Raw genomic sequence first — 27,573 nt, forward strand, 5'->3', positions numbered from 1 at the left:
GTGAGTATTAGTTACAGCTTTTTAATGTGTTGCTTCGCTTTGGTGTTCGTTAGCTTTCAAATTTCTAAACTTTCCAAACTTTTCGAACTTTTTCTATTTTGTTGCTGCAGCAACAAATGGCTGTTTTGTCAATTGCATTTCATTCAAACCCTTTCAAACAAGCTCTCAAGCGAGTATAAATTCCGAATCAAAGCCAAAATATTTTCACAACTTTTACGCGTCAAAACAAATCGTATTTAAAAGTCTCTTTCAACGTTTTTTGAACAATTTTTTCCATTAAAATACAAGTAACCCGGATAAGCATTAATTTAAAACCGAAATGTGCGAGCATTATTGTGATGATTTGGAAACCTTCAATCCCGAAATTGAATACCAGAAGTTTCTGAAACGCAAACCCATCGTGCAAACGGCCAAGTTGTATGAGCAATTGCATACGCGTGAGAAGATCAAATGCCCGTGTGAGTATTGAGCGCTAAGCGCGAGTTGAATCCTATCAGCCCTTAACTATAATGAGTTTTCTTCCTTGCAGACAACTTCAAAGGCTATGGCGTGGAGACGGACAAGAATACAATGTATCGCACTTGCAATTCCGAGTATGGCTACTATGCACCGAATGCCTACACAATACCTACGCGCTACTTTCCCCTCTCACAGAAATTCTCCAATGAACTTGCTCGTTGCGGCATGTATCGGAATTTCTCTCTGAATACTTTAATGGATCGTGCATATTTCTGAGCAACTCTTTGGTTGGCGTCGCATTATTGCGGTATTTAAATTGGGAATATGTAAATTGCGCCTCCTCAAAGCCAATTTAATCATCCAAGTATTTGTTTGTGTGCCAAATGCTGGATAATTAAATTGAAAATATTAATAAAATCAAGAACATAATAAAATTTAAGTATTTTTTTTTTATCCTAAAAACTATACAACCTACATATCGTCACCTAAAATGCAAAATAACGTAACGTTTCCGGATCTGAACTTTTAGCTGGACGCCGGAGCTTCTGGCCAGTCACTATCAACGTAAGTTGCTTGGGCAAGCTTGGCGACTTCTGAGCAATCACCGCCGGCTCACCGGCTTCCAGCGGGTTTCTCTTGACGTTTTAATCACCCGTAACTATTCGATTCAAAAACAGGACGATTTTGTTGCGTTGCAGCTGCGATTTGCGGATGGAAACTCGGTTAATGAGATTTTTGCATTGATTCGTGTGTCAATCCATGTATCGAGCTTGTTTTTCTACACGTCCAAATTTTTATGGTTTACAAAGTTTTTTGCACAATATTTAAATCCTAGGCAATCGGAGTTCCGTGATATTGTATGCAGCACCAATATGGATACAGCCGCTGGGCATAAAATTATAAACAAGACCTATAAAAGCAGTGAATAGGCTTTCTGCAATCCGAGTAATAAGTGCTTTCAGATCGATATCAAGCGATGGTGCTGCAGTACTAGTCAACATGCCGCCTATTGACATCCAGCTGGACCGATATAGCAGTTATCAGAGCCGTCTACGGGGCGGACTTGTATTCCAAAAGTGTAGGGCCACGCTGTCAAATTACCGAAACGGAAACGACAAAACCAAAATCGCAGCTATGTTAATTGACTACTTATTATGGTACAACGACCATAACGCGACGAAGCTATAAGAATATTCTCTTAACAGCGAATTTTAAGGTAACGGAGTTGAAGACTTGACCACTGAAAAAATCATTATTAGGGATGTTTATCACAAATCCGAGTAATTTTTAACCAATCACATATAGTTTTTCAGTCAATTTTTCAATGCTTCAGGCACAAAAAAAGGAGCGGCATAAAAAATAGGTTTCATTAAAGAAAGTATGGAACTCGACGCTTAAGAATTTCGAAAGAATTAGTAAACATGTCTCACACATCACTCTACCAAAGCAAACCTTCTAAGAAATTTATATCATGAATAGGGAAAAGGGTCGCCAAAACAAACACTGGTGGCTCCTTCTCTGTCCATACACCGCTGAGGGAGTTATGGGAGATGCCGTAGGAAGAGAGGGGCAATGAGCTTCTTTACAGATAGGTCAAAGCTTTGAGGGGGAAAGTTGATGGAGAGGTTTACTGTCAGAAACTCTCTATTAGCTCAATCTTTAGATTTCCTGCATCCATTAAGGTAGCAGTAGATTTTCTGCTCCGAAATGCGTCCTCCTTCAGAGAAGTGACCATTCACTCAGAATCAAGGCGGCGGTACTATGTAGCCTTGAACTCATTAATAGTGCCTTCAGGGTTGGTCAGGGAGTGCCTAACCTCGTTGTCAATAGCATCGAGTTTCTTTATGGAAATCCTGGTATGAGTGGACTGGAAAGAGCGCAATTGTTAATATGATAAGCTTGCAATGAAAGGCGTCCTAGGACTGCTTTCAGTAGAATGGGAGCGAGTCGGTTCATCCGTACCCTTTTGTGTTCTATACCTAGATAACTGAGCTTAGCGGAAGCTTGGCCAGCACTGAGCAATCATCGGTACATGCGCTGTCGCAAAATCCTTTTGGACCAAGATCAGTCTCCCTCAGTCAGGCTGTGGGGTTTAAGTAGGCCATTGCGGTATGTAAGGTTGGGAATCTTACCAGATGCCATCTGTATCTACAACTCAACACTTCCTTCTTGAATATCCCGCGTTTGGGAGGCCAAGGCTTAAACTCTTGGCAGCGCATACCTTCAGACATCCCACCGAACTTGCGGGTATGGAAATTAAACGCCTCTTTTATTGGGAACTGAGTGTTTTGCTAATTTATGAGTCCGAACGCAGGAGTTCTTCTTTTCTTTAGCTTCACAAAGGACATATAGCATACATATAGCAGTCCACATACGATCTCTCTGGATCAGCAGTCTAACCTAACCTAATAAAGGGTATATTAAGTTTGCTACGAAGTTTGTAACATCTAGAAAGAAACGTTGGAGATCCATAAAATATTCATATGTACATATACATACAAAACGAGGTGACGAGCTGCGTTCATTTAGCCATGTCGAACTCTCAGTCCATCTAAATGTATACACGTGAACTAGTTCCTCGGGTTTTGCGATATCGAGCTGCCATAGAGTTGCGGTCAAAATCAAGTCCTTGTATGGAAACTTTTCTTCTCTTAATATATCTTCCCTAACTTCGATATGAATTATTTTCTAAGCCAATGTTATAATCTCCGAACATATGTCTCAGATCGGAATAAGGAAGCATATAACTACCATGGAACATAATAGACCAAATCGATCAATAAATATATTCATAAAGGCTAATTATTCCTTATTAAGCTACCTTAATTCGAGTGGAAGGTTGTTTAGAAAAACTAGTCAAACCTTTTCCGTTGGATGGAAGTCGTTGGCCAGTGCAGATTTTATTATACCCAGGTACTGGTATATCATATTTACCCTTTACTACTAGTATTATTTAAATGTAATATCGGTGAAATTTCATTGTCTTTAATGTGAATACCGTTGTTCAAGTAAACGCAAACTTGTTTTGAACTTTTAATGACATAACGTTTTTTTCCAAACAAAATTTCAAAGTCACTGCATAAAATAAAGTCAAATTAAAAGCAAGAAAAAAGCAATTCAATAACACAAACCTGATAAAAATTCAAATTTCTTAGTAATTCATGCAGTTAAAGCTTTGAGCGAGTAAAGAAACTACCACGCAAGTACAACATTGAAACAGAAGCGCATACAATAACAACAATAGCATGAGGTAAGTATTTATGTTTGCTAAAGTTTCAACGACGCTGATAAGCGGAATCAACGACGAACTTCCAACGACTTCTCACGCCCTACACGCATTTTTTCTTTGTTTTTGTGTTGCCCAGCGAGGTGAAACAATTGTTGAGCTCACTTTTGTGGGACATTTACGGCAAGCAACAGAGAGAACAACATTCAAGGCGGTTCAGCAAGTATAGCGGTAAATTTAGCAAAGACGATCCGGACATGTTCGACTTCAGTTCGTTGAAATTCGCTAGCTGCGCTCAGGACTTGGAGCATTTTAGTGTACGTAAGCTCATTGATATTTCGGCCATTTTAAAAGTCGAAATACGTTTGATGGGTCATTTCTTGGAACGTGTGCTAATCTCACGTGAGCGCAATCGAAGGCATCAGGACGCTTTGTGTGGCTTCGTAGACGCATTGCTCTATGTACGATACCGTGAGTATATTTTCAATAAGATACAGTTGTTTAGTAAAATTGGAAACGAAAATGAAAATTTTGAAATGAATCAATCACATTATATCACTTCTAATTTTTGCGATTTTAGAGCTAATTAGAAATAGCCTTATTTTATTGATTATTGAAACCGTTGCCAGTAAATTCAGCGTGTGACTAGGTTAGGGTTAAGTTAGGTTCGATGACTGAACATCAAAATGTAGATTTCACTTGAACTACTCCTCCTATTTCCGAAGAACAATCAAGAAGGAAGTGTTGAGATGCACCAGGTAACCGGTAAGATGCTCAACTTTATAGTGTGGACGCTTGTTAGAACTCCCACAACCAGAAAGGGGCTAATCTTTCTGAGGGTAAAGAAATCACTGGATCTCTTCCCTCGACCTTGGGACAAAAGGATATTGGAACAATGCAAGAACCGATCAGCACAGAAAGCGATGGGAGAGCAGAACCTCGACGCGTTCCAATTCTACTGATAGCGGATCTAGGTCCCTTACCTTGCACAGCTCGTCAGCTTTATATTTACCTAGTTGGTATGTGACTAATCTATGGAAGATCGTGAGTTCAAATAACGATAAAAGATTGGTTATGATTTACCGGCCAGATCAATCAGTCTCATTCTTTTTGTAAATGGTCGTCATGAGCTCTGAATTTTTCAAATTTCAATTCTATCAGTCATATCGTCATAAACCTGGGAAGTGCAACTACCTATTCCTATCTATTCAGCTCCTATCACAATGTCAATATTATAGGAATATATCGTCCTCTCATTTCTTGTAGTTTACTAGTAGTTGACTGACCCACACGTTAGCTTCGCGAGCGCTGATCAATCATTAGGTCATGAAGTCATAAGATCCTTGTGGTTCAAGATAAATTGCAAAATATTTTAGTTAGCTTTTTGCGTTCAATAAGGTTCGAATTTCTATCGTTTAAGTTTAAAAATCTGTAGCCATATTGGCGGATGTTACTTGTAGGAGTTATTTGGTATTCTACATTAGTTCGCTTATCCAGGTGAACTTGCGCGAATAAAGTTAATCCCAGCAGCTTTTCATGCGTTCAATCAAGATGCTTTGCTGACTCTTGAGGTCCAATTTTAATTATTTTATGGCATCATGAAGCTCTATCTCTCACTTTACTCTCTCACATGTTGCCACAAAAAGTTGAATAATTGTACAAGGCAACGAGATGAGTTGAATTCCGACTGACTGTCTGTCCGTCCACCTCTTCTTGCAAGCCATTACAGTTAAATTGACGAAATCGTTTAAGACAAATATTTTCGGCAGCCTCTCAGTGTAGTTAAAATGTATTAAACTGAATGGGAACCACGCCCATTATGCTAAAAGTGCAATAACTCACTAAATAAATGAGTCAGAAACGCAAAAATTTACACCCAAGAAAGTATGATTCTACTTCATAGAAGAAAGTAAGAAAAATTGAACAATTGTTTTAGAGCATTCAATTGCATCTGCAGTATTTTGGAACCAGAAACAGGGCTTCCTCTTGATGCTAGTAGTGCAGTGTAGTATCATCAGCATAGGTTGTCGTCATTGTGGAGTCAAAGTTGATCGCTGGAAGTTCTGCTGTATACAGAATGTAGAGCAAAGAGGTGAGTACACTGCCTTGCGAGCCAGCATGAACAGGTCTCAAATCCGTCTCAGCATAATGGCATGTAACGTCGCTGATTGCGCAAGTAATACTTTAGCAGCAAACGCATTGCTAGTTATACCCTGGACAGGGTATATTAAGATTGCCACGAAGTTTGCAATACCCAGAAGGAAGCGTCGGAGACCCTATAAAGTATATATATGTGTATATAAATGGTCAGTATGTTGAGCTGAGTCGATTTAGCCATGTCCGTCTGTCTGTCTGTCCGTCTGTCTGTATATATACGAACTAGTTCCTCACTTTTTAATATATCGTTTTGAAATTTTGCTAACGTCATTTCCTTTTCAAGAAACTGCTCATTTGCGGAACTGCCGATATCGGACCACTATAACATATAGCTGCCTTATAACTAACTGAATGATCGGAATCAAATGCTTGTATGGAAAACTTACACATTTGACGATATATCTTCGCGAAATTTGGGTTGAGTTATTGTTCATAACGGGTGATTTTTTTGAGGTTAGGATTTTCATGCATTAGTATTTGACAGATCACGTGGGATTTCAGACATGGTGTCAAAGAGAAAGATGCTCAGTATGCTTTGACATTTCATCATGAATAGACTTACTAACGAGCAACGCTTGCAAATCATTGAATTTTATTACCAAAATCAGTGTTCGGTTCGAAATGCTTTTTTATCGACAAATTTTGTTCAGCGATGAGGCTCATTTCTGGTTGAATGGCTACGTAAATAAGCAAAATTGCCGCATTTGGGGTGAAGAGCAACCAGAAGCCGTTCAAGAACTGCCCATGCATCCCGAAAAATGCACTGTTTGGTGTGGTTTGTACGCTGGTGGAATCATTGGACCGTATTTTTTCAAAGATGCTGTTGGACGCAACGTTACGGTGAATGGCGATCGCTATCGTTCGATGCTAACAAACTTTTTGTTGCCAAAAATGGAAGAACTGAACTTGGTTGACATGTGGTTTCAACAAGATGGCGCTACATGCCACACAGCTCGCGATTCTATGGCCATTTTGAGGGAAAACTTCGGACAACAATTCATCTCAAGAAATGGACCCGTAAGTTGGCCACCAAGATCATGCGATTTAACGCCTTTAGACTATTTTTTGTGGGGCTACGTCAAGTCTAAAGTCTACAGAAATAAGCCAGCAACTATTCCAGCTTTGGAAGACAACATTTCCGAAGAAATTCGGGCTATTCCGGCCGAAATGCTCGAAAAAGTTGCCCAAAATTGGACTTTCCGAATGGACCACCTAAGACGCAGCCGCGGTCAACATTTAAATGAAATTATCTTCAAAAAGTAAATGTCATGAACCAATCTAACGTTTCAAATAAAGAACCGATGAGATTTTGCAAATTTTATGCGTTTTTTTTTAAAAAAAAGTTATCAAGCTCTTAAAAAATCACCCTTTAGAAATAATGTAATATCGGAAGAAATTGTTCAGATTGACCTATTATATGTAGCACAAAAGACAAAGTCTGAGCATTCCGTTAAATTGACAATCATGCTGATTACGTTTTCGGGTAGCGCTTTAAGTTCAAACACATTAATTCTATCATAACCTGGTATCTTTTTGTATGCCAATGCCTTGATCTTCTTCTTCACCTCTACAACCTCTATTTCAGCAATCGAAAATTTGACAAGCAACATCCAAAATCTGTCTGACTACCGCATTTCTAGATTCACCACTAAACTCGTTAGGAGTAAACGTATGTTGGGGAAGTGTGGCAAACACCTCGACTATCTCTGTATTAGTCCTGCAACAGTGAACTCTGTAGTTTAAAATTGGTGTGCATCTAGTTATCGGCTTATTGTTTTATCTAGTCGCATTCTAAAAACTATTTATTAGATCTTCTGGTTTGGCAGCAACCCAAAACGCCTCTAGAAACTTATAGCGCAATTTGCAGAGAACATGCTTCAGCTCCTTTTGTGACACGATTGAGAAGTCTTTTGTCATTAGGATTTCTACTGACTTGCCATGCATACCGTATACATTTCTTCTCTCTTAGCATTGTCATTACTTCATTGGACCAGAGGTATCTGGTGGTCTGGTGGTCTGGTCTGGACGCTCTGTGTGGTTCTAGCTTCTAACGTATTTATATGGACGCCATTGTTTTGCTTCTGGTCAAAACTTCCGCATCATAATCGATATATGCCTCAGAGGATATGAGATGTTGGGGTCCACATTGTCTCCTTGGGAATTGCGATAATTTAAAATATTTGCAATTACTCTGGTAGGTTTATTCACTGCGAGTAGAAGCGCTTTAACTTCGTGCAAAACTGCACTGTGATCAGATAGGAGGTCCGAACAAATGGTAGAGGGTATGTACCTATAATTAAAACCATTCGAAATACCAAAACCATGAACATCTAGAATTTTTATTAGGTCTGATGGCCTGATGGTTGGTTCACCAGCTGTATACCAGATTTAATTCATGCGAGAGTATAAAATGTCCGGTTACACCCGAACTTTGCGCTTCCTTACTTATAATCTTTATTTTGAGTCTTTGAAGAAGTCTACTTAGAAATTTATTTTCCCCATATGCTTACCACGAAATACTCCATCAGACCACTATTATTATTATAATAGAGATGAGGGCTCAATATTGACTCAGTTACATGTAATAGAATTCCGTTTTCGAGTATTTCCCGGCGTAAATGAGCAGTTTTCATCTACTTGATGAAATTACGTTACAGATAACCGAATATACAATACCAGAAAGTTACACTTTATTACCCACTGTGCCAACTGTCAGTATCAGATATCTTGTGACCACTGCGCAAACTCGAAAACTGTCAAATATAGGATTCAATGTCAAAGTATTGACTAATGGTATTAGCACTTCACACAAAACCATTCAGTCACGTCGGACGTCTGCTGCTAGTAACAACGCTTGGATCCGGAACAGAATACAGTGGTTACAGTTAAGTGTGCGAGGAGCAAAAAACAAACTGGTGAAGCATTGACCGCAAATGCGCCTCCACCAGCAACACACCGCATAACCAATAATTGCCAAAACAACAACAAATTGTGTAAGGTGCGAAAATGCAAGAAAACGTAGAAGGAATTAAGCGAAAAAAGCAAAATAATGAAACTGCAAAAGTTTACAAAACAAAAGAGTGCTTGAAAATAGTGGTGGAAAACAAAAGAAGAGTGGTGAAAAAAAGACAATTTTTGTGATAACTGTGCAAAAGCAGCGACCACAGCTGCTAGCACGACATAACAGCATTCCAACATATAACCAAATCACGCACACATATACATATAAATATATATAAGGTTTAGGAAAGGGAGCGAGTAATTCAGCGAACTACACAACTCACGAGTTGTGTGTGATAGATGAAGCGCTGAGTGGGCGCAGAGGCGAAAACCTTTCGCACTGCAAGTGGGCACGGTTAGAAAGCGGTGTGTGTGTGTGTGTGCGATAACGCAAGTACACACATGCATATTACCCACCATCGTTAGCCTTGATATTCTTGCTGGTGGGTTGGTCGCTTGGTTGGATAGTTCATTACTCGTTTTATTTTCAACCGTGAGGGGCGCAGCGTCACAACGGTGTTTATTCGTACATATATATGTATGTATATCAGCATGTATGTGTGCCTGTGTTGGCTGGTGTGCTAAAAACGTGCTGTCAGCTGAGGTCGCCGTAGTGCAGCGCATTTGCTTGGCGTCCGTTGCAGCGTTCTGCTGCTTTCGAGCCATTTTCCGTTTTGTTTTCGAACGCCTTTCGCAAGCTAATTTTTGGTCACAAAATGTAGCAATGCATACTGGTTATTAAAAAAACTGTGTCGAAAGTGTATGTGCGAGTGTGTGTGAACAAAACAAATGAAGAAATAAAATAAAAAACAAACGAAAAATTATTTTCTCCAAGAGAAGCGCGAATCAGTGTGTTAAATAACCGCCAATCGATCGCAGTGCTCAAGCAAAAACCAAAATGCAGAGAGCAGCAACAAATCAGAAATTTCCTTCACAACGCACATCCGTGTTACTCATCCGCCATGGCGTACTTTGAGTCGAAGCTCAACTTGCCCACCAGCGTGTAACTAGCTCAGCATCGTTGATTTTCGTTATCTATTTGGGCAGCGTACTTTGCTTTTATTGGAAACTCATGAATCCGTTACGTGGCAAATCCGCTGCTACTGCTAGCTGCATTTCTGTGGGTGTGTGTGTGTGTCTGTGTACGTGCTTGAATATTTCGGCGTAGAAATCTTACTTCAAAAGATTATCAAAACATGATGAGTTTTTTAATAGAAATTTGTGGCGTTAATCAAAACTTATTTATTTAATAATAACGGCATATTAATAAGCAGGCATACATATTTCTCCTTGTTTTTAAACCAACAATTTTTTCTGGGTGTGAATTTTGTGTGGCAAAATTTAAAATTTTTAACTTGTAATGCGAAGTATTTCGTGTAAGAGTCTAATGGATCTTATTTTTATGTATTTTTTTTTATAAAATGTCTTAATCGTTTATCACGGCAAATACCTTAAAAAACAAGAAAAAAGTTTAACTTCGGGTACACCGAAGCGTACCTGCAGGAATAACAAAAATTTCATACAACGACTCGATTTTGATAGATCAGTCTGTATGACTGCTTTGTATGACATGCCGTAGGGGTGCGATCCTTAAAATTTCCTCAAAGAGTGTTACAAACTTAATAACAAACTTAATATACGTTGTTCAGGGTATATAAACTTACATAATTTAAACCTTAAAAATAAATAGTGATAATGTACATTGTGAAAAAAGTACCCGGAAATTGTAAATGAAACACTAAATATTTAATTGTTTAACAAAATATTTTTACTTTTTGCTTTCAAAGTAATAACCACCAATCCTCGAAACACTTTCCATAAGCACTTTTAGGCATGGTATTCATTTTATTCAGCGAATTTTGTTTTATCTCTTCGACCGACTGAAAACGGGGCGGCAATTGCAGTTTGATGAACAAGAAAAAATCGCATGCACATAGTCAAATCTGATGAATAAGGTCGTTGATCGATGGTATTCATTGCGTTTTGGCTTTAAATTCAGGCACAATCGTGGCTCGATGCGAAAAAAATGCAGCTTTATCGGGACGACTCGAACAAGGACGTGTTTTATACCCAAAATGCACACCACAATCATTCGGACGGACTCTCGAGAGATGTCGAGCTTTCTGCCCATCTCCCTAATGCTTGCCTGGCGATTTTCAAACAGCCCATCCTTCACTTTTTTATATTTTCATCAGTTCAAGAGGTCGGGGATCATCCAGAACGAGACATGTCTTCAACGATGTCTCAACCGTCTGGGGTTTTTTATTTTTAATCTAAAGATATGTCAAATATTTTAGAGAAACCATTTTTTGTGCTCAAGCGAAATCTTCTGCTCCTTGGGCACCACAAACGTGGGTCGGTCTGGACCGCGAACTCGAAACTTCGACTTCTCAAATGAAATCATTGCGTGAAATGTAAGCAGAAACAATGTTGATTGACCTTGAAAATATCTTTTGCTTCTATTTCCCGCCCTGTTAGACACAAGACAGGCTTATCTCCTGAAACGACCGGATTATGTAACAATGTCGCGCAGTTAGCTGACGTTAAGTTTCGGTACGGTTTTCATCTACCACAAAATTACGTTTACGTAGCGTAGACAAGCTGTCACCGCTCTTAATCTGGCTTTGTACAGTAAGTGCTTGTCCTCAATGCGGCAAGTGGAATGCAAGTAAGCAAAAGCAAAGCGGCAAATCCACACATTTGTTGTTGGTGCTATTGTTTTGGCCGAAGATTGAAATGCATTTGGCCCACGGTAAAGGGGTGAACGGAGGAGAAAGTTGCCTAGTGGATTAAATGTTCGCAGTCGGTGGATTATGTGTGCCAAATGCAGTCATGGAACGAGATGATAAGTAAACTTTTTTTGAGGAAATCGGTTAGTAGTCTGCAATGTATTGCTGGGAGTATACAGAAAATGTTATTTATAACAATCCATCACTCTCTAGGCGGTGACTCAAAGCTTTTATGACGCTGGATATTTAAGATTATAGATAAACCTATACAGATGCTTTAGAGGCGTTCCAGCGTCTCTCTCCTGCCTACACTTTCTTCTTGGTGCGTATGTAAGATAACGTAGATATCTTCTTCTTTATTGGTGTAGGCACCGCTGACATTATTATAGCCAAGCTTACAACAGCACGCCAGTCGTTCTTCCTTTTCGCTGTTTTTCGCCAATTGGTGATTTCAAGTGCAGCCAGGTACTTCTCTATTTGGTCTTTGCAACGGAGTGGAAGTCTTCCCTTTTTCTGTTTCTACCGGTAGGTACTGCGTCGGATACTACCAAAGCTGGAGTGTTTTCATCCAATCGGTTGACATGACCTACCAGCGTAGCCGCTGTTTAATTCGTTGAACTATCTCATTGTCGTTGGAGTAAAAAGTCGTCTGTTGAAGTTTGCGCAAGTGAGGAAAGTTCTCTGAGCGCCATTCACTTGGAAGTGTTCAGAACGATTCTTTTTCATATGGCCTAAGCAGCTCACGACTTCCGGTCTTAGACCTAGGATCCTCAGGGTACGCAAAAAGCATTCGTTTGACGGCGAGCTAAAGTGATAAGACGAAACATCCCCTACACGGAGTTTTGCGCTGGATTTGGGATCCGCCACGTAAAAACACGACCAAGGAAAAAAGAAAACAGCTCTAGTTAACGTATATATACATTCTGAAAATTTTATAAACTCCGTTTTTTGAAGTAGTGTATGAATATGGAAAAAGATCCTTTAAAAACTTAAGATACACATAATAAGCTTTGACTTCAACTTCGGATAAATTCAGTCACTAAACCGTCTTCCTAAATATGGATTTAATATATAAAATACTGAGCGTGTGGCTTTCTTTAGATAAATTCCATCTCTATGCTTTACTCTAAAATATCAGTGTGAGGTCTAGAACACTGAAGCTTGACCTAGAATTTTGAAAAATTTAGTTACAAAATCTTATTTTACTAATCGATCCGACTTTAAAATCAGTCACAACAGTTTTTTTTGTATTTCGTACTTATACTCTGCCGAAGTTTGATATCCGGCAACGAAGAACGTTTTCCGGTTGATAATTTGTCGGGATTTACTTTGAATGTTTAAGACATCAATTCCGTTCTTCCCAAAAACCTACACATTTGTCAGAACCACCGACGTCGGACTATTGTAGCATTTAGCTTTCATACGAACTGAGCAATCAAAATCAAATGCTCGTAGGGAAAACTGATTCATTTTACAAGGTTTATTTACGAAACTTAGCGTATGTTGTTGCCAGAGCAACGGTGCCATTGACGAATAAATGATTGAGATCGCACGGATCGGATCGAACCGGATCACCATAGCACATAGCTGCCATACAAACTTACCGATCAAAATCACGTACTTAAAAGGAATCTTTTTTGTATTATAGCCTCCGTCCAATCGAAGTATTACGTTTGTTTTGTTTTTAAAATCATTTAATAAGTGGACACCTCAACTCGGTCTTTAACGTTCATAATATCCACTAGGCAGCTAAAATCATATATCCCTTGAATACAGAATTTAATTTTGCACGAATTTCAGCTAGTTATCCTAGTAGAAGCTTATCGATCTGAGCAAATAAAATTCATTTCCCAAGACATGTGATTTTCTTAGCGCTTTTTCAACATCGCACGGATTTTCTTTTGAATTATTTGCGATTACGCCGCAAACGCACGAACTAGGTCAAGAAAACATAAAAATAAAAAAACAAAACTACTGAAGAAATCAAACAAACAAACACATAAAAAGCACGTCAGTGCAAGCTGAGCGTTGTATGGTGCAAAGATAATCGCTGAAATTGCTTAGGCAAACACAACAACTCGCAAAGTAGTAACGCAAATGTATAAAATCAAAATGCTTACTCAAAGGAATACAGCAGAAGACTATAGCAGAATGGCACAAAGAAAAGGAAACGAAAATAATTGTGTGGAATTGTTTGTGGCCAAGCTATATAGCGGTACATATAAGCGTACAATCGCTTTGTTTGCCCCCACACATGGGCTCTATCTCTATTTAACGTTCCTTCACATTCGCTGCCATAAAATTATGACTAGTAGTACTTATATGGACCCCTCCGCACTGCCTTACAGCACGGTTTCCGCCACACCAGCGTCATTCTCTCTTTTATGAAAAAGAAATGCATGAAGATAATGCAAATGAGTGGCAAATTGTGAACGTCACAATTGTTAAGCCAACATTAGCAGTCTAAGCTGTGGAAGTGCGCCTTAAAGTATGCAAAGAAGTGCAGCAAAAGGTAAACTAAAGTTTCACTTGCAGTTTTCGGTAAAATGGAAAATTAAAATTTTTATCACAGAGCAATTTTTTCAATGCGCTAATTCTCTTTAATGCCATTCATGGCTTTTCGGTTAGCTTTTTATTGCAGTGTAATAGCAAAAAATTATCGCTAATTGCTGCAGCCTTAGTTTGGAGAGTGCTATCCACTTTTATGTGAAGCATTCTTTTTGAGTTTTTTACTTTATATACTTTACTTTTGTGTGTATTGCTATTGCAATCGCCGAAAATAGTTTTCAAGGTAACTTTTTCACTGCTTTGAACCGTTTGTAGATTCCGCTGCTCTTCGGTTTTTGGCGCACGTTGGCTTGTGCATATCTACCTATATATGTATACAAGGTTGTATTAGGTTTTTTTAACTATTCATTTTTTTCAATCTCATCATGAAATTACTTGGAAATACCCTAAAAAAATTATTTGAAAATTTGAGTCCTTAATATTAACATTAAGGACTGGACCAAGGCATGTACAAATTTTCTATTGAAAATACATGACAATCGTGATAAAAATCAATTCTTTAAATTTCTATGGCTCAGAGACATTTTATGGCATCGTTTTAACTTTAGATTCGAATTCTTTAGAATTGAATACTCTATAAAAGTGCGCAATTCGAAAAAGTCGAAACTCACACCGGCGAGGTAGCACGCGGTTCTAAACCTGATTTTTTCACGAAATTCGCATTTTTTTGTATATATCTCGTAAATGACACGAGCTATGGAAAAAATGTTCGAGATATACTTGTAGCAATTTTTTTTTGCTACAGAAAAGGTCCGAGCTCAAAATCGCTATCATTAATTTTTCTCGAGATATTCGGCTTCTTAAGTAAAGCTCTATAAAATTTTCATAGATGGTATGTTCTAAAAAATCTTTGAAAATTCCATACATGATCCGATTTAGCCAAGTCCGTCTGTCTCACCGCCTGTACGTAGGCAGACTAATTCTTCAGTTTATGAGATATCAATATGAAGTTTTGCACAGATTATTTTCTCTTCAAGAGCCGATGTCGGAACACAATATCATATAACCGTTGTATTTGTCGATTCAATGCAAATTCTTATACGGAAATTTTTTTTTTTTTTGTGAAAAATTATATTCACGAAATTTTGCAGAGATTATTGTGTAAGACGACAAATAATTCATCATAGTTAAGCAACTTTTGAGGGTTCTAGATTGGTGTTAACTACTTAAGGTATGCACCAGAGAGCTGCAGCGAGTATGATTAAATCAGAACAAACACTTGTGCCAAAAGCACAATCAAATCAATGCAGTTCGTCATAGACAACATTGTTGATCAATTCGAGTACCCGCCAGCGTCAACTGATTTGATGCAACATGAACAATCTGTTCTTCGGCAATCACGATCAAGTAAACGGTATGTCTGGCTTCGGTTCAAATCGTATCATGTCAATTCATAGCGTTGCGGCGATTGTTTGAATCGATGTGAAACTGCGGGTAAACCACGAGTACAGCAAACAACAACAATTTTCTACTGAATTGATTTGAATCAAGTGTGGCAAAAAATGTATCAACAATGAAAATGTATTTGAAATAGAACAGAAGTGCGCGAGTAAATCAGTGTTCAGCGGATGATATACAAACCGAACCGAACGCTGTCGATCATTTCAATCATTGAAGCATGAACTTTGGGTTTTTAAAAGTGAATCACTTTACGCCTAGAAGGCTTTTCCCGAAATGGACTTTAACAACTTTTTCGAGGATTGGAAAAAATGTTGGTGCAAGGGCATTAGGGCTAAGTGGGATTACTTTGAAGGGGCGACATTGTTTTAAGAATAATTTAAGAATTTTAAAATTATGTATAAAGTCTTACTAATTTTCGCTCAAAGCAGTAAATATTATATAATGATATTTTTTACATCATCGAGCGCCATTACAACTATATATATAAACACATATAAAAAGGTGATACATATACCTGCTTTAAACTAGTTTAAGTGTGATTACATCAGAGGTGGTATGTCAGCTGAACTTGCTTGGATGTCTGGCGATGTTTATTGCCACTGTGTTAAACGAATGAAATTCTATACGCTTAGGAATGTATGCTTGCACACATGTGGTACTACACACACATATATGCCCTCATAAATTGTATTATTGCATAATCTTAGGCGCTGTGACTGTGAATACCAACAAATGAGCAACGCAAGCGAAATGCGTAACCAAAAATAAATTTATGCCACACAATTACGCAATAAACTATTTAAAAAAATCGTGTTTAATCAATAAAACAGTGTTTCACAGTGTCAAAAAATTGCATGCCAAAATTAACAACAACAACATGTAAAGCCAACTAAGCATCTCATCCCTCAAACGCTCGGTTCAAGCGTGCGGCGCTTGTTGAGCTTGTCCACCCACAACATAAGCGAGTGAGCAAGCTTGCCACCTTGGATGGATCATGGGTAAATATGAGCGTTTCACACATATTAAAAAAGAAACATTTTAATTACAAACAAATTTAGCAGAGCAATATTTCTTTTAAATAAATATTTTGTATAATAGCGAAGCAACAAAAAGAAAGTAATTGTTTAGCAAGCGCAACTGAAATGTGCCGTTTAAATGTACTCTTTCTCTTTAGACATTTTAATTTTCAAAATATTTGTACAAAATTACTAACTAACTGTAAAAGTAACTGTAAATTTATTTTTCTCAACACTTGAAATTATACACAATATTTACTTAACTTATAAATAACCAATTTAATATTTCATGAATTTTTGTGCAATGCAAAAACACTTAAAAACAAAAAAACCATAAAAATATTTATGAAAAAAATACTAAAAAAAAACTCAACACGAAAATAATACAAAAACGTCCGAGGCAGGTAAATTGATTATTACATATTTATACTCAAACGAAATATTCGATTGCTGCTAAAAACACTAATTGGTTGACGCCTTCATTTCATGACATTTGTTCGCATACCAAATGCATTTTAAAATGTTTAAAATAAAAACCTTCATTGAAAATTTTGTCAACATGCCTTTTTGATGTTTGAGTCATCAAGTTACGTTTAATGCATTTTCATTGCCTCTCATTTTATGAAAACTACCGGTTTACCTGCAGTTTTTTAAATATTTTGCAACTGTAATTTTTCTACACAGATTTCCAAGCATAACTGTTATCTACTTTCACAATTTTATGTTATGTTGTTGCTTTTCGCTTGACATTCTTCAGTACTTAGTATTTGTTTGTAAAAATCCATTTTCATTAAGTTTGTTTCTCGAAAATTCTTAAGTTGACTGTCACCAGCATGGAGATTTTATTAAAAAAAAAACAAACAACCTCGACGATTTTTTTATAAACATTATTAAGTTTTCATAAGTTCCCAAATCTTACAGGCTTGATCACTGAATTGTTAAAAAACTGATCACCAAATTCATCGTACAACAACTTAATAGTTAATTTCAATATTTTCTTAATACACAGGCGGGAATATTATACTTATTTTCAAAGTACTTCAGACTGTAAGTGTTCTAAACAACTGTACTTCGAGCAGTTTGCGACTTTGCGCTTAGATACCTACAGCGTTTTGACCACACTTCTCTAGAAAGTTTCTATTGAGAGCTACTTTTTTCTGCCATAAGTTCTGTTACAAGTTCAGGTCGTTATAAAAATAAAACTATATTCAATTTTTTTTTTTAAACCTAACGACGCTGATCGGACCAAAGATTTTTCCAGACTCTGTCGAGTATACGACAGACCATGTTTTCCAAGTTTGACCACAAATTGTAGTCCAATGGATTCATGAATAGAATGTTGATACATTTTAGAGCATTATTTGGTGGTTTTTATCTTGTGTGCTGAAGCAGAACCTTGTTGTAAGATCGAATAATCTCTATCGAAGAGATTATGGTTAACTGCTTCATCAAGCCTTCTAAACCATCCTCCTGGTACAATTTTGTCTCAGTTTTAAACTCGTTTTCAAAGAAGTAAGGAGGTGTAACGCCTTTAAAGGAGACTCCCTCTCAAACCATTACAGCAACTAGAACGTGACCACGTTGGATCCTCGGAATAATATTATATTTTTGCGTCTTTGGAAGTACATATATTCATTGGTTTTGTTGACCAACGATAGGTTTTCTTGCGGAGATTACCTTTTTTTCTAAGCGGATTCCTGCGTATGCGTTCACGAACAGTTTTCATGACTAAATTAGTTCGCACCACGCAAGAGCGAGCACTTCTCTCTCTGCCATCTATTATATGTAGATGTTTGCAAAAACGATCAATAATGAAATAAACAAAGATTCTCGAAATATAACATGTATTTAAGAGTTCCCCTTTCTTATAAAAAATGTGTGGCCGAACGGAGTAGTTAAAGTAGACGAATGGTATGGATCATCGGTAAATACCTACGAATATTTTCCTTGCACATTTGTTAAAAATTAAAGGAGAAATTAAAGGTTGAATATAAAGGGTGATCCATTTCGAAGTTCCCTACATGTTTAAAGAACAAATGGGTTTACAGTTCTTTGAAGATTATCTCCTTCAAATGCTGGCCGCAGCTTCATCTCTGATGGTCCATCCATTGAGTCCAATTTTCGATGACTCGTTCATGCATTTTGACGGGTAACTGGCGAATGACACGCGTGATTTTTTGCTGCAAGGTCTGAATTGAAGCGGGATTGCCTGCATAGACTTTAGATTTTACATATTCCCACAGGAAAAAGTTCAACTGTATAATACCACACGATCTTGATGGCCAATCGACCGGGCCAAAACTATTATCTGCTCACCCAAGTGTTCTCTCAATAAACTCATTGATTGATACGATAAGTGGGAAGTCGAAACCAAATGTCGCCGAGTTCACGAGCTTCAATTTCAGGCACACATGGTTATCAAGGCGCGATAACAGTCGCCATTCACGGCATCATTTTCGAAGAAATATGGACCGATAATTCCACCGGCCCACATATCACACCAAATTGTCGATTTTTCTGGATGAAATAGCAATTCTTGAATTTTTTCAGGTTGCTCTTCGTCCCTATTGCGGCAATTTTGTTGTTTTCCATACCGATTGAGTCAGAAATGAGCCTCATCGCTAAACAAAATTTGGCTCGAAAACGTCGAATCTTCTCGTCTCAAGATGGGTGATGGTGTTGCGAATAGTACGCTCTGTAGGCCGATTATGTTGACCATAAGTTGAGGGAAGCGCATGAAACATATTCTTTAAAGAATGTGAACTTTTGTAATAAAGTTGAACGATTTGTAAACATTGTTCAGGCGTAAGTCTTTCCATGCCAAATGCCAAGCAATACTGAACAAAAATAACATGACTGCTTGAAAAAGCTATCTTTACCTCTCTTGAAAAAGATACCTCTACTTGGATCACCTGCCATCTATATAGTTATCTGTTAGCTGCTTAAGCTGAATCAAGTAAAATAATAAAAATTTCGCTTTGACCTGATTGCACAGATTTCGAATCAAAAACAACAAGGTAAAGGACAAGTTTCTGCGAAAATCATTTTTCAATAGCTCCCTAGAGCAAAATACTTGTTCCTCCTTTTACGAAATGTGTTCGTCCGCCATGTTTGGCAGCAACTCCTACCTTTATTGTCTTCTTAGTATATACATACAATATGTAGGTATTTGCAAAACCTTGGCTCACCATATGCCATTACAAACATTTTTTTTTTTAGCTTTTGGCGACCGATATTCGATTTTATTATTCCCTTTCATATTTATTCTATTATAAACGCTAACCTTCAAGTACTACAGCGCCTGTAAAAACTAACAAATGTCATCATTCTACGCCTCTTACTTCACCACACTTCTGTAGCAGTGCATTTCTTCTTTTCCTTCCATTTCTTTCAATTTTTCTATCCCTTGTTGTATTATCTCTTTGCTTTCACCAACAACTGTGCGCCTGCTGCGCTGCCACCACAACCACCACAAAACTGTAAAATATCAAGCCAAGAACCACCTACGCATATTCACGCACACACAGCTACATACATTTGGGCAATCTTGCATAATCATATACCGTTCGAAGTTTTCCTTGTTGATTTTGAGAATTTTCTCAGCAAATTTTACTTATGACAAAAACAATTTTCGCCCACCCAAAAAGTGCCTACACATATTCCTAAGCCGAATTTGTATGTGCTCACCGTCGCATGTGGGTGTTGCAGGCACACATCCAAACATATACACAGTCCTGAAATATCAACACACTTTTCTACTTAGAAATTGCAATGTTTTCCGCACACAATAAATATACTAAATGTTTGCACAATTTTCCTTAACAACTAACTGTTGCATGTTCGCCTGTCACGCGGTCAGCACGTACATGAGTACATACATACGAACATCGTTTAACTGTAATTTACAAATTTTCTGCTAATTATTCGCTGTTGGCGCTACTTGCTCGTAAATGTGCTTGCCGAGGCAGCCCCTTATCGCTTACTGCTGCTATTTCATCGAATTTATTGTCATTAATTTGTTGGCGTTAATGTTTGTTTACGGTTAGTTTGTACAGTTATTGCTAATTAATGTTATTGTTATTGACTGCGTAAAGCTCATACAAATCGAGAGTGACAGTGAGAAGCAGTTATCTAATTCAGATAAGTTGGTTAATATATAAATAAAGTAGGCTTTTTGTGAGTATATTAAGTATTATGACTTTGAACTGCCTCAAAGAGAGTATCTCCCTAAAATGTCTATCTATTTTCTTTTTTTTGCATGAAAATGTAGAAAAACTTCTTAACATAAAGTGATTACTACAAACGAAGGTATTATTCTCATCGTTCAGATTTATAAGAATCAATTCTCCATCTGAAACTTTCAGTCCAAGATCTCGTCTACGCTTCAATATCTTGCAAGAACATTTTTATTTTTGGAGTGGCTATCCCACGGCGCACCTAGGTCTTAAGGAGGCCCATTGTGAAACCACCGGTATTAATATTCCCTCACTACATTGTCTGCTCTCTGACGAAGTTCATAAGGGCAAGAAATTTTATTTTTGCTACTTTGGAAACCATGCCCAGAAAATCTCGACAAATAGTTGGGATTCTTTTTCTGAACAGCACTTTTCAATAGAATAGAAGATGATTTACTGTCATCTCTTTTTTTACGTCTGACAGCTCCAACAATTGTCATTGCATGGTACACCTAGTCTGCTGGCATATCTCCCAATTAAACAGGAATCTATTAGTACTCCTACTAAAGTTCTTATAACAAGGGTTTCCATAAGAGCGGTACAGAAGTTTTTTTTTTTAATAAAACAAGAACAATTTGGATATCAATTCTGTGAAAGTACATTCGATACACTCGAATCTTTTGCATGGCCACCACGGGTACGCTTGCAGAAGTCCAGACGCTGAACCCAATTTTCGACAGTTTTCAAGCATAAATCGGTCGAAGTTCATCAATTGTCGCTTGCTTGTTGGCATGAACCATAGACTTGACATAACCCCACAGGTAATAGTCCAATGGCGTCAAATCGCACGACCTGGGCCATTTCTTGAGACAACACGTTCACCAAACTCGGTTTTCAATAAATCGATTGCGACATTCGCTGTGTGGCATATGCCGTTCTATTGGAACCACAAATTGTTCAAGTCCAATTATTCGATTATCATTGAGTGGTAGGGATTCCCATTCACAGTAACGTGCCGGTCTTCATCATCATGGAAAAAGTATGGTTCAATGACGTCCACGGCCCATAAACCGAATCGAATCGTAATTTTTTTGGGATGCATTAGTGACTCATAGAGTATGTGTGGATTACTGCCTGACCAATAATGCATATTTTGCTTATTCTCATTCAGCCACAAATGTGCCTTATCGCTGATGAATTTTTCAATGAAAATCCGGATCATTTTCATGTTGCTTAGCCCAAATCACGAACATACGACGATTCTGCTGATCAAGCGGCTTCAATTCTTATGTCAATTTGATCTTCTAAGGATGTATGCCAAGTCCTTTTCATAAAATTCTCCACAACGACGTCACAGAGATGCCCAACGCTGGAGAGTGACGTGTGAGGGGCTGATTTGGGTCTTCCTCAATTGATGCACTAGCGGCAGCAATTTTCTCGACACTACGGGCACTTCTTTATCTCACTCGCATGGGAACATTTTGTACTGTGTCCATGGATTCAATTTTTTACATTAGACGCTTAATTGTTGATCTGACTGGACGATTTTTACGATCATAAATTGGACGTTGCACTCTTTAAGTTGAGACCACTGCCTCCGAATTTTCGCAGTAAATTTTAATAATTTCGACTCGTTGTTGGATCGTATATCTATGATATATGTAAACCTTATATATGAAATTGTAAACCTTATGGAAGAGATATGTCAAAATAGCGGGAAAAATATAACGTCGTTTGCTATCCCTATCGGTCAGTTCTGATGACATTTGTAGGGGCACTCCAACTGATGTCCCTAAGGACAAAACTGCTCTATACGTGGCTCACTTATGAAAACTAATTAAAAGACTTCACTTCCAGAATTTTCGATATCTTATGTTGAAAGTCTAAATACAGCGAAAAAACTAATATGTATAACGTTTAAATACAGTCATAAAGCTCTGAGGTTTATAGGGTTATCTAAAGAGGAGAAGTTTTTATATTTTTTATTATGACTTTGCTAGAAGAATATCATAACTCATAACCCCCTAACAACAAATGTTATAAAGTAAAATTGCCCATTTTAAACTCTAGTAATCCTTATGTACTGCGTGTTCCACTCTAAAGTGTTTTTAAGTAAGCGTATACATTTTAGTAGCAAATATTTTAATTTGCAAGATGTTTGATTATCTACTCAAAAGTCAGTCACATTACCACTCCGGTTGGTTGGTTCTTTCAGTGAATTTAAAGTTTTATTACTATGGCACCGAAATTTTAAATGGGCAAGATAAAATTTACATTTCGACCATTTCAATGCAAACATTTCGATAAAATAATACTGGCTGACCCCCTAGCAATTTTATTTCCAGTTCACATTTCTGAATGCGTGTTGCTGACAGCAGCGTCTCATATACTTCATATACATAGACAAGTATCTAAATATGTACGCATATCATTTTATTGAACATCTTCTCGAGAATTGCGTCAAAATGGTTTCCTTGTAGCCAGTTTCTTACAACCACAAACGTGATAGCATCGCAATGATAACGAGAAAAGCAGCGCTGTGGAAAACGACAGCAACAACTGACGTCAAGACCGGCATCTACTTATTTGAATTTTTATGACGATTGGGGCGAAATTGAGATTTGCTAGTTAAATAATGCAGCTGAGCCAGTGGACATTCAAGTGAAGCACACATTTTCCTTTCGTGCCATTTCTTTTTTAACATCCTTTTTATTTTATACACTTTTTATGTTCTTGCAACAGAAGGTCAAATTGCTCGTAGGCCTTCCAAATTAAAAAACAAGGCCATAAAAACATTTCTTTCTTAATTTGTCTGCGCTTGTCCCGTTATTGGAAGGAACACACAAATTTGCAAATTATGCCATGGCAAACGTGTGATACCCATTATGTAATTATCTTATGCTTTAATCAACTTACTGTTTGACACTTTCTTTCGTTAACTTTTTTAGTTCCGAGAAAAAATTTGCTGATGCATAAAATTAAGCTGGCTATTAACTAAACAGCTTACACGTTCACACTTTTTTGTTGTTAAGGGTCTGCTTAAGTCATGCATTAATACAGTGCGTATTTTTCTCAAACTCTATGAATATTTATGAAAAACTTTGACACACGTGTATATTTGTGCTGTTAGCGCTGGAACTAGGCACGGGACTGCATATCCGAATATTTTTACATATTATCCGTAGTCACGGATAAAATTCGGATAATGTGGATAACCGGTTAATATTAGTTTTTCCAGATATTTACACTAACTCTCCGTTGACATGGATAAAAACTGGATAAGCCGGATAACGGGTTAATATTGCTTATTGTTTTTAGCATAGGTTGCTTACTGAATATACTTACGCATTAAAGGATATTTCTTAGCAGCATTTATTTAATACAATCCGATAAGTATTAAATTAACTACTTTTTCATATACGAGTGCACTTAAATTTTGTGCACCTAGAAAGTAAATTTTTTTGATTATCCGGATAATGCGTATATCTAATTTTTTCATCAAAGTTCAATTCATAAATATTTGGTTAATTTTCTTTGTAATGGTCTTATCTAGTTTATTAAAATATTACTTATTTTTATTTCTCAAATTTTATGAATATTTATATTCTTTATCCGTCGCACGAATGAAATGGGGATAATGCGAATAACCGATTACTAATAATTCTTGTTTGTAGAAAAACTTTATTCTTGAACATTTGCGGTTATTATCATCTTAACTGCTTATCCTTTTATAGGGATGTAATCTCGATAATACGAATGTGCGTTTAATATTCAATTTATCAGACCTCAATTCCTGAATATCTGTATATTCGTATTAACGGACGTCTTTATATACATATGTATATTATTTTATTATCTATTTTTCGAAGTACAAAGAGATGGGCATTAATTCAGCGACTTCATGGTATAGGTAAAGGGTGATTTTTTAAGAGCTTGATAACTTTAAAAAAAAAAAAAAACGCATAAAATTTGCAAAATCTCATCGGTTCTTTATTTGAAACGTTAGATTGGTTCATGACATTTACTTTTTGAAGATAATTTCATTTAAATGTTGACCGCGGCTGCGTCTTAGGTGGTCCATTCGGAAAGTCCAATTTTGGGCAACTTTTTCGAGCATTTCGGCCGGAATAGCCCGAATTTCTTCGGAAATGTTGTCTTCCAAAGCTGGAATAGTTGCTGGCTTATTTCTGTAGACTTTAGACTTGACGTAGCCCCACAAAAAATAGTCTAAAGGCGTTAAATCGCATGATCTTGGTGGCCAACTTACGGGTCCATTTCTTGAGATGAATTGTTGTCCGAAGTTTTCCCTCAAAATGGCCATAGAATCGCGAGCTGTGTGGCATGTAGCGCCATCTTGTTGAAACCACATGTCAACCAAGTTCAGTTCTTCCATTTTTGGCAACAAAAAGTTTGTTAGCATCGAACGATAGCGATCGCCATTCACCGTAACGTTGCGTCCAACAGCATCTTTGAAAAAATACGGTCCAATGATTCCACCAGCGTACAAACCACACCAAACAGTGCATTTTTCGGGATGCATGGGCAGTTCTTGAACGGCTTCTGGTTGCTCTTCACCCCAAATGCGGCAATTTTGCTTATTTACGTAGCCATTCAACCAGAAATGAGCCTCATCGCTGAACAAAATAAAGCGCGAAACACATTTCGAACCGAACACTGATTTTGGTAATAAAATTCAATGATTTGCAAGCGTTGCTCGTTAGTAAGTCTATTCATGATGAAATGTCAAAGCATACTGAGCATCTTTCTCTTTGACACCATGTCTGAAATCCCACGTGATCTGTCAAATACTAATGCATGAAAATCCTAACCTCAAAAAAATCACCCGTTATAAATGTTTGAACTATTCACAAATTTTTATATACGGATAAAATTCAGGCGATGCGGATAACCGTTTTATATTCGCTTTTGTTTGTTGCAAAGCCGATTGTTGAATATTTGTTTGATAATCGTATTCAGTATATTATTTATAGCCATTTTTTACAGCCTGAGAGGTATCAAATTAAGTAATATTCTTAAACTATATCAATATTTATCAAAATCTTTAATTTAAGAATTTATTCATAGCTTATACTATATATTCGCTTATCTGGTCAGTCATACTGATTATCCGTTAACATTGGATGAAAATCAGATAATACGGATAATCTAGATAAGACTGTAAGAATTATCGGCTATCCTAGCTGTGGTTGAAAAAAGTTCGTTAAATTGTTGGATAACGGTTTCTCATCAATAATAAAAATCTTTTCGAGCTTTCGTATAAATAAAAAAGCTCTATTGGAACTTAATAAGCAAAGTTCCATTGACGTCAAGTATCGCTTCATTAAATTACATTTTTTCTTCTTTTACAAAAAAAAACTGTTGCAGTTCCATTTTGGTCGAAATTCACGTGAAGTCAATGTGGAAAAAATTTAAACTTTTTTATGTTTTCAACTGCCATGCAATTAATTTTGAGTGCCATAACTGACCCGAATATGAGAATCGCTATTCCATCACTTCTACTTCTTAGAAAACATGCCGTTATATTGCAAATTTTCAATTCCTGTGAATCATTCAATAACGAAATTAATGGAAGTGGAAATTTCAATTTCCAATGAATAAGGAAGAAACAAGTAAAAAATAAAAAAATATCAGAAGCATACTTCTAGGCGCTTACGCGAGTACTTGGGGGTCTAAATAGAAATTGTGTCGCTATACAAATTTATTGCGCAGAAGTGTGTATGTTTGATATTATTGACAAAATTTTCTTCGACCGAACATAAATCAGTGTTTTAATGCTCTCAGTTGTATGAGCAGTCATTTGAGCACACATACATTCATACATTTATACAATGAAATATGCACACACATATACAAATATACAAATGTGTATATGGCTTACTAATGTATTTGGCATATTGTTCTACTTTTCGCGCAAATTTGAACTTTTCACCAACATTTCCATTAAACTGTTCGTGCAGCAGCCAAAGTTTTCAAGGACAAATATGAAATTAAATGGCAAATGGTGCAATTGCACTTTTCCTTATATTTCTTCTTTCATGTTTTGTATTTTGTGACAAAAGTTTTGCAGATTGGTAGAAAAGAATGTAAATGATATGAAAAGTGAGTCGATCAAAAGAAAATCTCGGCACAGTTTGTACAGTTAAACGTGAGTTGTATTATTCGAAGAAAAGCGGAGAGTAAAAATATTACACAACATCTTTCCCAGGCTTTGATGCAATAGGGGACTTAGCATCTACCTAAAATGGTAATCGTTTTTGAAAAAAAATATGTTGCTGAGAATGCGCATTAACCACTAGAGTAAAATTGGTACAAACCCGATCCATGGTTATAATCGCTCAAACCGAACCATAACTTTGGTGGCAAACTTGCATGATTTTCAAGTGTTGTTGAGGAATACTACTACTGCGGTCAAAAAATTTTAAGACTTTGTTCATAATTTCAACATTCTTAATTTATTCTTCAAAATCAATGTCGTCCCTCCCAAAGTAATCTCACAAAGGCCCAATACATTTTGTTAAGATTTTTTCCAATTCTCGAAACATTTGTTAAAGTCAATTTCTGGAATTGCCTTCACTGCGCGTACCGATTCATTGACTTAACCGGAGAGGTCGACTGGGTTTGCTTATAGCCAGAAGTCACATGGCCTTAATCAGGTGAATACGGTAGTTAAGACATGATATTGGTTGAATATTTGGTAAAAAATTTACGAAGGTTCACCGAAATATGGGACGATGCATTATAGTGATGTGAAAACCAAGAGTTGTTGGTTCATTACTCCGGTCTCTTTTTACGAATAGCTTCCCGCAACCGATGCATAACAC

General features: G+C 37.1%; 2 protein-coding genes across 2 annotated transcripts in view; both read left to right on the forward strand.

The window, feature by feature from the left end:
* Window positions 1-112: 112 nt before the first annotated feature.
* Window positions 113-904, forward strand: LOC105224596 (piercer of microtubule wall 1 protein). Its single transcript, XM_011202735.4, has 2 exons — window positions 113-458; window positions 530-904. Exons 1-2 carry the CDS (start codon window positions 320-322, stop codon window positions 733-735), a joined length of 345 nt encoding a protein of 114 aa, XP_011201037.1. The 5' UTR covers window positions 113-319; the 3' UTR covers window positions 736-904.
* Window positions 905-3,704: 2,800 nt separating this feature from the next.
* The window catches only part of LOC105224597 (titin), a 62,439-nt gene continuing 38,570 nt past the window's right edge, over window positions 3,705-27,573 (forward strand). Inside the window, exons 1-2 of the mRNA XM_049449737.1 lie at window positions 3,705-3,709; window positions 3,825-4,156. Coding sequence (XP_049305694.1) covers window positions 3,705-3,709; window positions 3,825-4,156 — 337 coding nt within the window. The remainder of the gene's footprint in view (window positions 3,710-3,824; window positions 4,157-27,573) is intronic.

This window comes from Bactrocera dorsalis, chromosome 2, assembly GCF_023373825.1.
Source record: "Bactrocera dorsalis isolate Fly_Bdor chromosome 2, ASM2337382v1, whole genome shotgun sequence".
Classification (NCBI taxonomy): domain Eukaryota; kingdom Metazoa; phylum Arthropoda; class Insecta; order Diptera; family Tephritidae; genus Bactrocera; species Bactrocera dorsalis.